General features: G+C 45.9%; 1 protein-coding gene and 1 non-coding gene across 3 annotated transcripts in view; one reads left to right on the top strand and one right to left on the bottom strand.

The window, feature by feature from the left end:
• The window catches only part of STPG4 (sperm-tail PG-rich repeat containing 4), a 48,016-nt gene that overhangs the window by 19,666 nt on the left and 10,759 nt on the right, over positions 1–17,591 (bottom strand). For both annotated transcript variants that reach the window (XM_053284313.1, XM_053284314.1), the window contains exons 2-5: positions 17,311–17,376; positions 12,399–12,659; positions 10,708–10,772; positions 9,446–9,494 (exon numbers count right to left, since the gene is read on the bottom strand). In XM_053284313.1, coding sequence (XP_053140288.1) covers positions 9,446–9,494; positions 10,708–10,772; positions 12,399–12,659; positions 17,311–17,376 — 441 coding nt within the window. The remainder of the gene's footprint in view (positions 1–9,445; positions 9,495–10,707; positions 10,773–12,398; positions 12,660–17,310; positions 17,377–17,591) is intronic.
• TRNAE-UUC (transfer RNA glutamic acid (anticodon UUC)) lies at positions 13,855–13,926 on the top strand. The gene has a single exon. It is a non-coding gene; the product is annotated as a tRNA-Glu (tRNA).

A 17,591-nucleotide genomic window follows, 5' to 3' on the forward strand; every position in this document is an offset into this window, starting at 1 on the left:
TCATAAACAAATAAGATGGATCCCTGTCCCCAAAGGGCTCACAATCTAAAAAGAAACATAAGATAGACTGCAGCAACAGACACTGGAGAGGTGCTGTGCTGGGGGTGGATAGAGCCAGTTACTCTCCCCCTGCTAAAGAAAGAGAACCACCATGTTAAAAGGTGCATATGAATGAGAGACTACATGTGAGCACTGTAGGATATTCCCCTGAGGGGATGGGGCTGCTCTGGGAAGAGCATCTAGGTTCCAAGTTCCCTCCCTGGCTTCTCCAAGATAGGGTTGAGAGAGACTCCAGCATGCAACCTTGGAGAAGCCACTGCCAGTCTATGTAGACAATACTGAGCTAGCTGGACCAATGCTCTGACTCAGTATATGGCAGCTTCTTATGTTCCTAAATCATTGTAAGCAGCTCTCCGCTGATTGGCAGTGGCTCTCCAAAGTTTCAGACAGGATCCTTTCCCAGCCTTACCTGGAGATGCCAGGGCCTGACCCTGGGAGTTTCTGCATGCTAAGCAGATGCTCTACCACTGAGCAACAATTCCATCCCCAAAGGAATGTAGCAAGCTGCCTTCTACAAAGTCCAACCATCGGTGCATTTAGCTCAGTACTGTCTGCACTGGCAATAGAGTCTACACCACACTGACACTGGCAGTGGCTCACCAGAGTTTCAGGCAGGAGTCTTTCCCAGTCTTACCTGGAGATGCCAGGGATCAAACCCAGGATCTTGTGTATGCAAAATAGGCACTCAACTACTGAGCTACAGCCCCATAGAGCTCACCTGGTGCTTCTTCAAGCTTTGCAAGTGTTGGGAATTCTCTTTGGTGAGAGAATCCCTTTTTCATTATAGCAAAGTGCACAGAGGCACAACACAGCGGAATTTAGTTAGGCATGCGTGTATGCTGAGAGTAAAGTAACTTGGAGCCAATTCATAGTTTCAAATCAATATAAATGATATTTATTAGAGAAAACCATTCTAGATAGGAAAGTGAGGAGTTAGGATCTCTAATCTAGCTAGCTAGCTGGATGCAGATGGATTCTGCATCTTCTCTGCACACATGGTGCAGGGAGAGGAGCTTGCCATGTTGCAAGGTAGAAGGACAGGTAGGTAAGAGAGAGAGGAAGGAAGTTACCCTGAGATTAGCAATCTACATTCCAAAGGCATAGTGTCAGAGCAGTAGAGAAGAGATGACCAATGTCTTGACCCTCTAGCCCTCTGACTCACTAGTCTGTCCTCCACTATCTTTGAGACAAGAGACAGCACATAGTCCTTCACTTCCAACAGCAAGGAGTGAGAGGGGAGGTGCTCATTGCAAAGTTTGTAAGGGTTAGATCAATTGCAAACAGCTGCTCCAATAGCAACAGTGGACGTCATGTCACCCTGCTGGCATCCGAATAATCTACCGCCTGAAATGACTGCCCCCCCCCCACCTTATGAAAGGATCACCCCTGACTGCAGCAAATTGTTATAGGCTGCTGACTTTGGCAAATTATATTCACCTCTGGATCAACTAAAACATTTTTCACTCAATATGGAGGAGGAAGGCAATAAGTTCTAACATTCCTTCATATTGTGGCGCGCACACGCACACACACACACACACACACACACACACCACACACACACCTGATCCTGCCAAGATTCCTCACCCATAGGCCAACTGTTCACCTTTCATGATGTGCCGATTTGCTGGCTAATATGAGCAAAGCACTTTCCCCAGCTCAGCCTGTGTAAGACATGCATGAATCACCACCGTAAGCTGTCACCTCTGCTCACTCACATGTGCTAGGTGCTAGGAAACTAATGCCCCCACCATCACCGTCAGCTCTTGTAGTACAGTGTGTTCCACTTTGTGGAACATTCCTATAGAAGAATAGGAATTGGTGATGATGCAGTGGGAGCTTCATACCAGGTGATCAGAGAGAAAAGCGTCTCCTAGTCAGCAGGCTGTGGAACAGTGACAGGCTGAAGACTGTTCTGTACATTGCAATCCGATAATGACATGTTTTTCTGGCCCTCTGATCTACTGCACTCTTACACGAAATGGAGAAGACTAAGGGGCAATTTGATAGCTGTTTTCAAATATCTGAAGGGCTGTCAGATAGAAGAAGGAGAGGACTGATTCTTTGTTGGTCCAGAGGGACGCACTAGAGCCAGTGGGCTGAAATTACAAGGAAGCAGATTTCGGCTAGATGTTAGGAAGAGCTGCCTAAAGGTAAGAGCTGTTCACCAGTGGAACAGTCTGCCTTGTATGGTGGTGAGCTCTCCTTTTCTGGAAGTTTCCAAACAGAGGCTGGAGGGCCATCCATCAGGGATGCTGTAGCAATTTCCTGCACTAGGCAGGGGGTTGGATTAGAAGACCTCTGAGGTCCCTTCCAAATCTACAATTCTATGATTCATTGATCTGTCCATTTGGACACTGTGTGGTGTCAACTTTAGGGAAGCATTCATGAGTTTCTTGGGCAGGATGACATGTCCTCTCAGTAGCTAAGATCTATCCTCCATTCCCAACCTCAGTGAATCTAAGAGTACTTCTTCATGTTGCTGTTAGGAGCAACGGTACATAAGAGCATAAGAACAACCCTTCTTTGGAGAGGTGAGAGCAGAGCTGACTCCAAGGGGTGGTGGGTGCTCCCTCCAACATATTTCCCACTCCACCTTTTGCTCCCCCATCCACCAGACTGGAACTTTACAGCAAAGTGTCAAACAATACAGTCATACTACATGATGGTCCTAAAGGTTGAATTAATTATTTTAAAAGGCCTCCATTGCTGAACAAAGCCTCATTCACTTAGTCCTTTGTCCCAGAACAAGCAGCAGAAGCCAGGGCAGCCAGGTAGGTAGGAGACTCCTCCAGCCTCCCAGGAGCCAGTCCACCCCCTTAGTTTCCTTCCTGGCCAAGAACTGGGCTGGGTGAGATCATGAATGCAGGGGGTGCAGAGAAATCTCCTCTGCAGATTTCAGCTGGTCTGGTCCTGACCTTTCTCTCCAGCTCAGCCTTTCCTGCTTATAGTCTTGGACAGGAAGAGAAAACTAGCCTGTAAAGTTTGGCCTATAGCCTAATTCAAGGAGACAGTGAGGAGATTCTCACAATCAGCAAAAAGCAGGCTTAGGGAGCCTAGCCCACTTTTTGCTGATCGTCTGCTGCCATGGCAGCCGCATGGTTCCCAGCAGCAAACGCTCCTAATTCCCCCTCCCATTAGCCGAGGTTAGCGGAGCAAGCGCTCCGGTAACCCCGTCTTTTCTATCATGTATCGCGCGTATTGCCACGCCGTGGCTCCGTGCCACGGCAACACACAAGGAGTCCCCCGCCGGGAGGCTGAAACAAGCCTCCCAACCCTGGGGGTCTCTCCAGGATGCCGGGGCATCCTGGAACTTCCGGGAGCCACGCGGCCCTCGATCCCCACAGCCCCTGCTGGCTCCGTAACAGAAGCCAGCAGTCGTGTGGGCACCCGATTCGGCCGCCCAGGGCTGCCTGAATAATCGTCTGCGGGGAGAGCGGACCCGCTCTCCCCGCAAACCCACTTTGATGGTGAGACTGATGGTGAGACTCGCCTCATTAACTGCTGAGAGGAATCTGGCCCATTTTCTAAGTAAGTTTGAAAATGTTAAGCAAGCTTCATTAATAAAGTAAATAAACTGACAACATTAATAATTACTGTAGCTCTATAAGTATGTCATGTTATGAGGGGCGGTATAGAAATCAAATAAATGAATGAATGAATGAATGAATAGTCCTTGCCCTTCCAATAATATTATTTGCCACTTCTTTGCTCTCCCAAACTAGTTTTTCTAGAGTCACCCTTGGTGGAAAGGGGGAGAACAACGAACAAGCCATTATTCAGCTGGTGGACCCCTCTCCCTTGGAGCCCAGGAACATTCGTATTCCACCCACACACATTTAATTATAGCTACATCCTTGATCTGAAGATTTCATTAACTTGCATGTTATACTCCCATCACAAAAGTGAACTCTTCTTTGTGCAAAGTATGGATGTGTGTGTGCACGTCCATGTGTGGGGAGAGGTGTGCATAGCACATACAGCTGCCTTCCCTCCGCCCTGACAACATCTGTGATGTTCAAGGTCTTCTGGATAATTCTGACTGTGTTAACGTGACAGCTTCAGGGACATGACTGATTTCTCTTTGGGGGAGATTCATATGGTCTTCACGCTCTTTTCAGTGTTTTCAGGATCAAGCTATTTATCAAGATTATGATGGGGTGACTCATACGCTCTCCAGCTGATACACTTGCTTAATATTGATGACAAGCTCCCGATACTTTCTCATAGTCTCCTGCTCCTGAATTCTGGGCATTATTAACTGTAGGCACAGATGCATCAATAACGTCAACATGCTTGCTCTTCCTGTCCGTATCTGGATAATCTCCATCAACACATCCATCAAGGATGAGAGCTGTGACCCTATACGTCTTATAACTACAATTCCAAGCTTATGAAGGCCAGAAATTCTAATCTGGATCCTCTTGCTCAAGAACCTGTTTCTTCAACAGTCTTCTGGTGCATACATTTTATAGTTAATGATATTTGCAAGTATGTTTGCAAAGTATGATGTTTGCATACTTTGCATCATACATACCGAATGATGTTTGCAAAGTATGGATTCTGAGGGGCAATTTTAAGGGTAACGGAATCAGGCATGTAACCACTTTTTCAATGACTGTAGTCATAAACAGATTTTCAGGTTTAAATTATATATACCTACTGGCAAGACAACATCTACTCTAAGGCTATGTTGTTGTTTTTTTAACAAAACCCTTAACTATTATAGATAGTGAGGCTATTCACACGATCGGACGAAATAGAGCTCTGAGCCCGGTGGTTCCTGAGCAGATAACCCGCTCAAGCAGCCCGCCCCTTAAACCAGATTTGCAGAGCGAGTGCTCCACAAATTGGGTTTTTGGGATCGTGAGTAGCGGCGGCACAGCTCTACACCACGGCTACTCATGAGGAGACCCCCAGCTTGGGGGTCTCTCTAGTATGCCCTGCGCACTCGTGCAGGGCATACTGGAGCTTCCAGGGGCCGTGTGGCCCCTGAACTCCCCAGCCCCCGCTAGCTCCGTCATGGAGCCGCGAGTCATGTGGGAGGCCAATTTGGCCACCCAGGGCTGCTGCCCTGCTCATCTGCGGGGAGCTTAGCCTGCTTTCCCCGCTAACCTGGCAAAAGCGGGTTTCACTGATTGTGAGACCTGCGTCATTGTCTGAAACATGCAAAACATGTTAGGTAACGGAATCAGAAACTATGTCAAAAATTCTTATTCTGTGACCGACTTCTTTTGCACAGATAGTGAAGCTGTTCTCACAGCCAGAGATTCCTGGGCAGAAGAGGGTTAACCCAGGAATGTCTGGTTGTCTGCAATAGCAAGAGCCCTCCTGACCCAACAAGTTCTGTTCCTGGGTAGCCCAGACTTGCTACCCAAGCTAAAAGTGAGGTAGAACATGAAGATATCCCTCCTACTTCTTAGTTTGGTCATCCGCAGCACCAGTGCAATTTAAACTGCTCTCGGGCTGCCAATTGCCATCTTTATCATAGAAATGAGTGGGAAAGGAGGCCAGGCGGAGCAGACCTGTTGTAATACGGAGGTCTGCCTCTCTGCTGCTTCCACAATGCACTGTGGTAGAGCTGGAGGACCCAGCTCCCAATTTCAGTACTGGAGATTGTTGTAGTGCTGTTTGGGTAGGCATGCAAACAGCAGAGGCCAGAGCAGGCTCCAGTCATCTGGGAGGAGGCAGGTAGGATCCTGCCATCCTTCCAACTCCCCCCCCCCACAACATTTGTTCATGAGAACAAGCTCAGTATATTTCAGATACTAGTGTGTTTCAGATACTATTTAGAATTTATAATCCCCTGCTAACTGAGCAAAGAGGCACCTTTTAAAAGTGGTGATTTAGCACGTGGAGAGCAACTAGCCCTATCCAACCCCAGCACAGCTTCCCTCCAGTGGCTGTTAAGAACATAAGAACAGCCCTGCTGGATCAGGCCCAAGGCCCATCTAGTCCAGCATCCTGTTTCACACAGTGGCCCACCAGATGCCTCTGAGAAACCCACAGGCAGGAGTCGAGGGCATGCCCTCTCTCCTGCTGTTGCTCCCCTGCAACTGGTACTCAGAGGCATCCTGCCTCTCTGAGGCTGGAGGTGGCCTATAGCCCTCTGACTAGTAGCCGTTGATAGACCTCTCCTTCATGAAGTTATCCAAACCCCTCTTAAAGCCATCCAGGTTGTTGGCCATCACCACATCTTGTGGCAGAGAATTCCACAAGTGGATTATGCGTTGTGTGAAAAAGCACTTCTGTTTGTTGGTCCTAGATTTCCCAGCAATCAATTTCATAGGATGACCCCTTGTTCTAGTGTTATGGGAGAGGGAGAAGAATTTCTCTCTATCCACTTTCTCCACACCATGCATGCATGCACACACACACACACACACACACACACACACACTCACTCTGCAGCATATAAATATTTGTTGTATTTTATCTATGTTTCAGATACTATCTATAATGTTTATTGTTTGTTTGTTTATTACATTTATAAACTGCCCCGTCCAGAGGCTCTGGGCGGTGTACAACTTTTTAAAAGACATAAAAACACACAATTCAAAACACAGTGCTAAAAACAATATAAACACAATTCAAAAGCAATTAAAACCATGTAAAACCAATTAAAATACTTTTTAAAAACAACAATACTTTACAAGCCTTGGAAGGCCAGGCCAAACAAATAAGTTTTTAGGGCTCTCTTAAAGGTCAACAGCGAGCCTGAACTGTGGATATCTGCTGGGATTACATTCCATAGACCAGGAGCAGCTACAGAAAAGGCCCCGTTCCGAGACACCACCAGATGTACCAGTGGTAACTGGAGACAGACCTCTCTAGATGACCTCAACGAGCGATGGGGATCATACCAAAGAAGGCTCTCTCTAAGGTAGCCCGGACCCAAGCCATTCAGAGCTTTAAAGGTAATAACCAGCACTTTGTATTAGTGCTTTGTTTAAGGGTTTTGTAAAAAATATGACGTTATAGCAGGAGATGTTCTCTTGCCAATGGGTATATGTAACTGAGAATTTGCTTGTAGTTACAGTCACTGAAAAAGTGGTAACATGCCTGATTCTATTACGCTTAGAATTGTCCTACGGTGATCCTATCTACATGTCAGGAACTCTACAGCATGACCTGGGAACCTCAGGTACTGGTGGAGGGCCTCACCTAGTGAAGTGCCATGGATTGTGGGTATTCTAGCCTCAAAGTCTGGGTCCAGGCTATTTGAGAGAGTGCCTCTTTTGTCATAATCCCTGCTGCTTGCTACAATCTTCTGGAGAGGTCTGGTTACGGTTGCCACCGGCTCGTTTGGTGGTGACCCAGGACCAGCCTTTTCTGTGGCTGCCCCATGGCTCTGGAATAAGCTTCCTGATGAAATAAGAACATCTCCTTCTCTGTTTGTTTTCAGGAAGAGCCCCAAGACCCCCCTGTTCTCTCAGGCTTTTAATTAGAATTAATGTTAATAATAATAAAAACTCATTTTAATAATTTTATTCTATTGTCTTTATTGTCATGTATTTTAATTTGTGAATTTTAAATATTTTAAATTTTGTATACCACCTAGAGATATATGTATCAGGCAGTATAAAAACATAATAAACAAACAAACAAACAAACAAATAAACAAATGTCCTCTTCAGGTAGATAAAGGAATAGGGATTTACAACATCAGCTCCTGCTATTGGCAGGCAGTTCAAAGCCTCTGGATTGGCCAGGTCTGGTATAAATAATAGCAGTCTAGCTTTCAGCTTTTGCCAGGTCAACGAAGCAGTACCTTTTGCTTCCAGGTCAAGCCACTGACCTCATACATACACATGGATATAAATATTGCACCCCACCCCACCCCACCCCCCACCCCCACTTGAACATACGAAGCTGTATGATAGCATGCCAGACCAATGATCCATCTAGCATGGCCAGAACCAGGTTTGTGAGGACCTCTGGCCAAGTGCCTTTGTGGGCCCACTTAGCAGGAAAGGTGCAGCTGTGTTATAGGAGCAATCACAACCATACAGGATTACTGTGATAGTAGCATAGAGACACTGGGAAAGACCTGAGAGAATAGAAAGCAAATGCAACTAGAATTCAAGTCGTGTCAGATTTTGGCTAGAGCACTTTTCACTAAGCTTGGATGACAGCTTTTCAGATACCATTTAACATCTCATTGAAAGACATCTATATAGCCAGGACTGAGTGTATTTAACCAGTTTTGTGGTTCTTGACAGCTCTGAGGTTGGAAAGTCTAGATTCAAAGGCAACAAGGTGAGGTGGTTGTCTCAGGTAGCAGATTATTGGGGCCCCAGCAAGGTGGCCAAATGCCCTTCAGCCCCCTACATTTAAAAAGGGGGAGGAAGCGAGAAAGGAAGGTCACACAAAGCGGGTGGCGTTTGACTGCCTCAGGCATACAAAGGTTTTGAGTTGCCACTGGTGATCCTATCACCAGTGAAGGATCCTATCAACTGGTGAAGGTTGCAGTGACTCCTGCAAAGGAAGGGAGACAACCCCAGAGTCCTCTCCATTGGTCTGGCAATGGCCAGCTGCCATGTGGCTTCTCCCGTCCAATCATGTGTCCTTCATGTTTCCACCTGACTGCATCAGGAGACGGACCGTGCCTCCCTCCATTGGCATGGCAAAGATGATACTATCATATTTTCCCAAAGAAAAGACAACTCTGAATTTAAAATGACCACTTAAAAATGGAGATTGAATACAGGTTATACCTGTACTTACCCAAAAAGAAAGGGGACTCTGAATTTAAGAGCCCCCCCCCTCCGATTTCTAACAGCAAAAAACTTGCGGGGGGGACTAGTCTTGGATTCAGGTCAACATAGCATAACTAAGCCTAAGTATATACACATCAAATAATCACATGTTCTTCCTCTGTTTTGCTTCCCTCCCCTTCCTCTGTTGGCTCTCTTGTGTCCCTTTCTAGGTTGTAAGCCTCTATGGGAAAAGGAGCCATATTCTCAATGGCCAACATGATGCGTAGTCTGATGCTTATCTCTTCTACCATTGCTGCTGTGCACATAAAATCTAGCCCAGCTGAAATGGTGGAAGAGCTCAGTTGTGCAATGTCTGGGAAATGCCCACCTGTACTTGTGCAATGGAGGTTTCAAAGTTTTCATTGGAAGCTCCATTGTTCAGGTGCTGGTGCACATATCCAAGTCATTGTGCAACTCCTCCAGGGCTAGATGCTGCATGTGCACAGCAGTCCTAGTGGAAGGTAAACGCCAGCATTAGGCTGTGCATCATGTTGGCCATTGTTTGTAAAGCCCCATGCACACAGATAAATAATAATAATTCAGTAGAAAAATAAATTTACATGGGGGTTCATTCTCTTCCTTTGGGACAACAACATCTTTCAAGCATTACCCAGTTTTGTACTTACTGGACAAAAGGTTGGGAACCTTTGAACAGCAGATCGAAACATATAATTCCTATAGGGGAGGAGAAGAAAGTTAGTTTGAAACATTGAAGTTTTAACAACAATTCCTAGCATTCCAGGGGCGTAGCTAGGGGAGAGGGGGCCTGTGTTCATCCCTCTCTCTGGTGGCCACTCCAGAGTGAGGAAGATGATGAAGAAAATAGGGAGGGGTGGACCTGGAGGGCCCTCAGGAGCTAGGGGACCATGTTCTTTGAACCCTTTTGTTCAATTATAGCTACGCCCCTGTAGCATTCCTTTTATGAAATCCTTATTGATTTCAATAGATTTTATGGTCAACTCATTTGGACCTTGGCCATGAAAAAAGTATGGGTTTGGTGGTTCCACACAGATTCCAGCACATGTGAAGCTGCCACTTCACTGCCAGCCCAATTCACAACTTGTACTGAGAATATCTACTCAAGGTTCACTTGTGAAGGGAGCCTAAGTCCTTTTGACTGAGGTGCACACAAATAGTGAAATGAATGGAAGCACATGTATGAGGTGATTCATGGATGGAACAATGGAGTCAGCTTGGTGTAGTGGTTAGAGTGTTGGGCTACGACCAGGGAGATCCAACCCTGTTCTGCCATGAAACTCACTAGGTGACTCTGAGCCAGTCGCAGCCTAAACTACTTCACAGGGTTGTTGTGAGGATAAACGAAACGATGTACACTGCTTTAGGCTCCTTAGAGGAAGAATGGGATATAAATGTAAAAACAAGAAAACAGCTATTCAAGGCAACTATAGAGCTCTCACTGGCAGGAGACAATACTTCAATCATGATCTTTTAAAATGTACTTAACAAAAATAAAAGTTACAGCTAACAGGCAGCCCCATTCTATGGTACTGCAGAATGCAGGGGTGCCAAAAGAATTTTCTGGGCCCAGTACACTGTATGTGGATTGGGACCCCCACCCAGAATCCACTGGGAAAAAATTGGTTTTTGGCAGGGGTCCCTTGCCATTATCACAGTTTACAGTTCTTCTGTACCCTGCTGCCCAGCTATTTCTCTCCCCACTCCAATCTCTCTCTCTCTCTCTCTCTCTCTCTCTCTCTCTCTCTCTCTCTCTCTCTCTCTCTCACACACACACACACACACACAGTGAGAGGCATCCTGGACTTATACATGTTTACTTCAGAGTAAGTCCTATTCATTTTGGTGGCTGACATGGCATGCAAGCCCTCTGTAGCTGGAGATAACCCGTTGAAATAGTCAAAGTACTTACTTGGTTGGAAAAGTGGGAACTGGAGAAGGGAAAAGATCATACTGCCCAGGGTCGGTGTCTATATTCTGTGGGGGAACAAATGTACACAAGACCATTGCAGGTTTCTAAACTTTTGCTTCTTTTATTATTTAAAAATACTTGTCTCCACCTCTTAATCACCAAAGCCTACATACTGTGCAGTGCCCCCCTGATGAAAGCGGGATCTGTGTGATCACACTGGAATCACACTGTGATCTGTGTGATTCCAAACTGCATCCTCACTGCTACTGATCTCATAAAGCCTCCATGGCTCCTAAGACTTGTGTCACTGCTGTAGTGATGCTGCGCCCATTATTCCCAATGGGTACAGAGTTGCTACAGTGTTGACACAATTTTTAGGAGCCACAAAGGCTCTGTGAGGTCGTTAGCAGCAAGGTTTGGAATCACACAGAGCCAGTGTGCATGCCCTGTTCTTCCATCAGTGGGGCACTGCGCAGTATGTAAGCCAAAGATTCCCGAGGGGGCTAACAAGTCTAAAAGCATTAAAATGTCGGCATAGAATGCATATTCATACCAAATGAAGTTTCAGCAATTAATAATTTAACATTCTAACAAGTCATAAAGCAGTAACACACCACACTGAAAGCTGAGATAAAGTGCTCTTGCTACAAAGGAAGAAATTGTGCTTACTAAATTCTTCCTTCGACTCTACAGCTACAAAATACATGGACCTGGGGCTATGTAAAGCCCCACGTTAAAAGGTGCCTAAAGAGGCATGTGGTGATTCTCTTTTATTTAGTGGGGGGAGAGTAACAGGCCCTATCCCCACCCACCTCCAGTGACTGTTGCTGGTGTCTATCTTATGTTTCTTTTTAGATTGTGAGCCCTTTTAGGACAGGGAGCCATCTTATTTATTTATTATTTCTCTGTATAAACCACCCTGATCCATTTTTGGAAGGGTGGTATAGAAATCAAATAAATAATAATAAATAATAATATGTGGAACCCGAATATTATCCTGTTTACATGTTGTGTTCAACACACATACAATCTGTGTACAGTGACACACATACAGATCTGTAGATCTGAGTACCAGTTGCAGGGGAGTAACAGCAGGAGAGAGGGCATGCCCTCAACTCCTGCCTGTAGGCTTCCAGTGGCATCTGGTGGGCCACTGTGTGAAACAGGATGCTGGACTAGATGGGCTTGGGCCTGATCCAGCAGGGCTGTGTCATGTACAGTTACTAACACATTATGCACAGCGTATGTACAGTAGAACACTTCCTAACTGTACATTTGAGAAGACCTGTACCCAGGCTCACTTCTAAAATAAGTGTATGTACAGCATGGTGTAGTGATTAGAGTGCTGGACTAGGACCAGGGAGACCCAAGTTCAAATCCCCATTCAGCCATGATACTTGCTGGGTGACTCTGGGCCAGTCACTTTTGTTGTGAGGAGAAACGTAAGTATGTAGTACACCGCTCTGGGCTTCTTGGAGGAAGAGTGGGATATAAAAAATGATTTTTTAAAAAATTCACACAACAGCACATACGTGTGTACAGACACCTTCCTTGGTGGGTGGGTGGGTGGATCCTTGTGGGGAATTATGGGAGTTGTAGTTCAACCATATCTGGGGACCAAGTTTGAGAACCCCTGCCTTATAGTTTAGTTATTAAGATTATTAATGTGCCTATCAGTGGTTTGCTCGTACCTTATCTCTGTAATTTAAACAGGCCGGACTTTGCCTTGGTGTGCTCTTAAATGAATATGTAGTCTTCTTTTTCCTTGCCAGGTCCACAAATGAAGGAGGAACAAACGTGAAGGTGTCTGGGAGTGTCAGATCAGGCATCTGCTGGAAGATGGAATATTTCTTTCTGCCTTCGCTTTTGAAATTATATGTCGCTTTCACTGGATTCAGCTGGGCATCTTGAAGAAAATCCCGAACTGGGTAAAACCCAGGGATTGGTGTTGGCTGGTGGAAAGAAACATACCGAGGTCATTCACACAATCAAGAACTGTATTCTACCCAGGTTTGGGAGCTGTGTGTACTCCCAATCTTCAGTGGTGTGGAAGCAAAGTATAAGGAAAACCTGGGTAGAAGTGATTGTGTGAAAGCAAGGTGGGAAGAAAACCTGGGTAGTTTTTCCTCCTCCCTTTGACACAATCACTTCTACCCAGGTTTTCCTCTTACCTTGCTTCCACACAATCAAAAACTGGGAGCACACACAGCTCCCAAACCCAGGTATGTATATGACCTCACCATCTAATTTTTTTTATGTATCTCTGCCTACATAAATTTGGATTCAAGCTGTTTCAAACAAAACACTACAGACATGCAACTGATAAGTGACTGACAGAGTTCACTATTTTTTAAAAAATCAGTTTACTTTTAGGGCCAGTCTACATGTTACACCAGTGAAATACAATAGTTACTTCACTATTTTTCAAGCGGGGGCCACTTTGGCCAAAGACAACCCTTCAGTGTGAGGGCCATTTCCCACTGTGCTGAGCTCTGCACAGCACTGCGCTTATCTCAGCGCTGGGAGGGCCCTTTAAGAGAGACTAAACCCTCCACTCTGTGAGGAAAGCACAGGGAAGAGCTATGCTTCCCAGCACACTGTGCATGCCTTCCAAGATGGTGCAGCAGCTTAAGAGGGCCCCATTTTCCTCAACAGAGCACAGCTGGTGCTGGGAAATGCACAGCACTGTACAGTGTGGATGGCTATCTCCAGACAGCACCGGGGGACTGTGCAGAGTATTCAGCTTTGGCCAAAGCTTCACACAGGCCCAATAAACAATTAGGGAGTTGATGGAGGCTGCCACTGGCCCCCCAAGCCTTACAATGAAAAATACTGTGTCACATGAAGCCCATCACTGCTGCAGAGGGTGTAAACCTCTCTTTCAAAACCAGCAGCCAGATTGGGCCCCCCTGCAGATCAGGATCATGGTGGCAGGGCCTTAACCCTTTGTCTCCACCACATTTCCAGTTTGGACTGGGGCCCCCTCTGCAGCTATTTGTGAAGGATCTAGCACCAACAGGAGTTGTTCTTCCTTGAATCCCAGAGCATGGTTGAATGGCACACAATACAGCCACCATGCTGAAGTTAAGCAGGTCTTAGTGTGGTCAGTGCCTGGATGGGAGACCCATGTATGCCTCATGTGGGGATGGAGCTGTAGCTCAGTGGAAGAACATCTGCTTTTCATGCAGAAGGACCCAGGTTCAATCCCTGGTGTCTCTAGGTAAGGCTGGGAAAGACTCCTGCCTGAAACTCTGGAGAGCCACTGCCAGTCAGTGTAGACAATACTGGGAGGTCGAATTAAGATTAGGGCTGCCAAAGCTTTTGTCAGGGAACCCCTGAGGTGGAACCACTTGCCACGGGGGGATGCGGGGAGCTCCGTGGCGAGGCTTGCCCCACCCAGATCTTGCAGGAACAACCTGACTGGCCAGAGAAGACAACAAAATGCCTACCTAGAGGCTCTTGCTCTGGCCCTAGATGAGAGTTGCTGTCTCGCTGTCAAACAATGGCACAGTCTCATCAGGCTGGAAGCGGCTCTCGTGAGATCTCGCAGCAAGATCTCATTCAACAGCGAGATCTTGCAAGACCTGCCCCGGCTGTCAGGGGCTATATAAGGAAGGACTGGCCAGTGATGAGGGGCCAGTCCAGGAGGAGGGCTTGGGATGGAGGGGGCCATGGGACTCTGACTGAGCCTTGGCGGAGAGTGAGGCCAGAACACGGCTGGTGCATGTAACAAGAAGCCCTGCCTGGACACCAGAGAAGCTCCCCTGCTGAAAACTCTGAGGCTACTTTACCCTCCTTGGGCAGTGACAGGTCGATGGCTGTACAGAGAGCCTGACAGCTTTCTATATGTGGTAACTGATTATTGTAACTGTTTAAATATTTGGTCTTTGATCATAAATATTTTGTTTGTTTGTTTGTTTGTTTGTTTGTTTGTATTTTCTTATATACCTCCTCCTCCAAAGACTCTAGGCGGTGAACAACAATAACAATAACAATTAATTAATTAATTAATTAATTAATAATTAAAGGCAAATGACTGATGAAACAGGTGGGTCTTAAGAAGGGCCTTAAAAGCAGCCAGGGAGGGGCTGAATGAATCTGGGGGGGAAGAGTGTTCCAAAGAAGAGGGGCAGCCACAGAGAAGGCCCTCTTATGGGCCTAGGCCCCATGAACTATACCACAGCCTAGGACACTAAGGAGGGCCAGCCGAGAAGACCTCATAAATAAAGATATGTTCTGACAATACTGAGCTAGATGGCTCAGTGGTCTGACTCAGCATAAGGCCGCTTCCTATGCTTATTGTCAATTTAATAACACCTTCAGAGGAATACACAATGAAGATGTATCAACCACATGCACAAGGTCAAACAAGCACTCTGGTAGAGGTGGGCTGTTGAGAAGGGCAGGTTCCTGACACTGATTTCATTCTCATATAAATTATGCAAAATAATACATTCTCCACTCTTTCATCACAAGGGTCATGCTAAAGGAAGTCATATTAGGAGAAGAGAAAACTAATGAGAGATATGACTGCCATCTTCAAATATCTGAAAGGTTCTCATTTAGGAGAACGGGCAGACTCATTCTCATTCCTTCTGAGTGCAGGATTAGGAAAACATTAGGAAAACTTTCTTAATTGTAAGAGCTGTTTGACAGTGCAACAGTCTGCCCCATGCAGTGGTCGGCTCACTAGAGGTTTCTGCTGGACAGACCAGCCAGTTAGGATGCTGTAGAATTTGTTTTGAATTCGAATTGAATTCTGAAAATTTGTTTTAAATTTGAATCCAATTAGAATAAGGTCTGGAAATTCGATTCAAATTCAAATTGAATTCAAATCAGTTCAAGCTGTTTTGATGCCTTTGTTAACTGATCAGGGGGCCTGAATGGTTTAAAAAGGTACCAAACTGCTCTCAAATCGAATTTGAATAGAATTTCAAATATGTGATTTGAATTCGGATCAAATTGCACTTTTAAGGGGTGATTTGGATTCGAATCACTTGAATCATCAAATCAATTTGCACATCCCTACTGTGGATACTAAATAAATACTGATTAATAAAATAGCCTCTGCTATCTGGATAAAGAGGCAGCTTTTAATGTGGTAGCTCTCTGGTGGGAGAAAACAAAAGTCCCTATTCATCCCAGCATAGTATCCTTTTCACTGGCTGTTGCTGAAGTCTCTTTTGAGTCTTTTTTAAGATTGTGAGCTCCTTTGGTAACGATCTTCTTATTCCATTTGCTACGTATAGCACCTCGAAAACGTTTGTTGAAATGAATACAGTATATATACATGCTGATTATGATGATGACGATGAGATGATAATGCTGAATAATAATTAGATGGTTTTGATTTACTTTAAAATTCTGCATCATCTCCCCAGGCTGGTGATCATATCCTACAATGCTTATGTTTCTTTCATGGTGGTGACAAAAATAATACTTTTGTCATAGGAGCCTAGGGAACAGCCTTATACTGAGTCAGACCAGTGCTCATAGGAACATAGGGAGGAACATAGGAAGCTGCCATATACTGAGTCAGACCATTGGTCTATCTAGCTCAGTATTGTCTACACAGATTGGCAGTGGCTTCTCCAAGGTTGCAGGCAGAAATCTCTCTCAGCCCTATCTTGGAGATACTGCCAGGGAGGGAACTTGGGACCTTCTGCTCTTCCCAGATCAGCTCCATCCCCTGAGGGGAATATCTTACAGTGCTCACACTTCTAGTCTCCCTTTCATATGCAACCAGGGTGGGCCCTGCTTAACTAAGGGGACAAGTCATGCTTGCTACCACAAGACCAGCTCTCCTCTCCATTCAGCTCAGTATTTTCTACATTGACCGGCAGCAGCTCTCCAAGGTTTCAGGCAGGAATCTTTCCCAGCCATTCCTGGTGATGTCAGGGATTGAACCTGGGACCTTCTGCATGCAAAGCAGTAGCTCTTCCACTGAGCTCCAGCTCCAGCCCTAATGACAGGCCACAGCAAGGGTCACAAAGCTGGATCCTGGGACCCAGTGGGAGCTGACAGTTGCAAGGGGACCAGAAGCAGGCTTGTGGTCCACAACAGGCAGGAATCGAGTCTTAGAGTAGCCAATAACTATTAGGGCTACACGAAGCCCTGTCCAATTCAGAGAGCACCTCAGTGCTTCAGAGACAGCCCCAATTCGCACTGGTGCTTCGGGAATTTGGGTCAATTCGATTTGGCCTGGTTCAACGGGATTGCTTTGAATCAGGGCTGAAGCATCAGCCACCTGCAGTGCACACACCACCCCAACCCCTGTACTTCCTGCACAGACCACTCTCTTTAATTTGATTTTCACTCTGTAGGTAAGGGAAGAATGGCTGCCATGGCTTTGCTTCAAAAAAGATCCTCCTGGAAGAGGGCGTCTTTAAAATCCTTCTATCCTGGGAACAGCACAGGGTTTCTTGGGAATCGTAGTCTTTTCAAGGATTAAAAGACTGAGCCTCCCAGAGACATATGTTTGGGCGGGTATAAATCTACTAAATAAATAAAGGATTGCTGCAATTGCCGCATAACATTGGAGCCTGACCACGGAGCCAGTCCCCATTGTGGTGCCTTGCAAAGCCAACAAGTATTTATACATACTCTGAGTGATGTCATCCACCATGCATCTCTTTCCTTGGAATCAAATTCCCTTTCCCTGTCAGGGCTCTGCAACAAAAACAGAGATGTTCTATATTATAACATATCATAGTCGTCCATTTGGAGTCCAAGGCTGACATAATGTGCTGTTCTAGCATAGACAATAGGGACTTGCTGTGCCACTGCTGTAGACCTGGAAGCAGCAGCTCCGCTGTAGGGATTGAGAGCAGTAGTGCTACCTATGGGACTGGAGGTGTTTTTTCCCCCCATTCACAACTATGGGA

The sequence above is a fragment of the Hemicordylus capensis genome, chromosome 1 (assembly GCF_027244095.1).
Source record: "Hemicordylus capensis ecotype Gifberg chromosome 1, rHemCap1.1.pri, whole genome shotgun sequence".
Taxonomy (NCBI): domain Eukaryota; kingdom Metazoa; phylum Chordata; class Lepidosauria; order Squamata; family Cordylidae; genus Hemicordylus; species Hemicordylus capensis.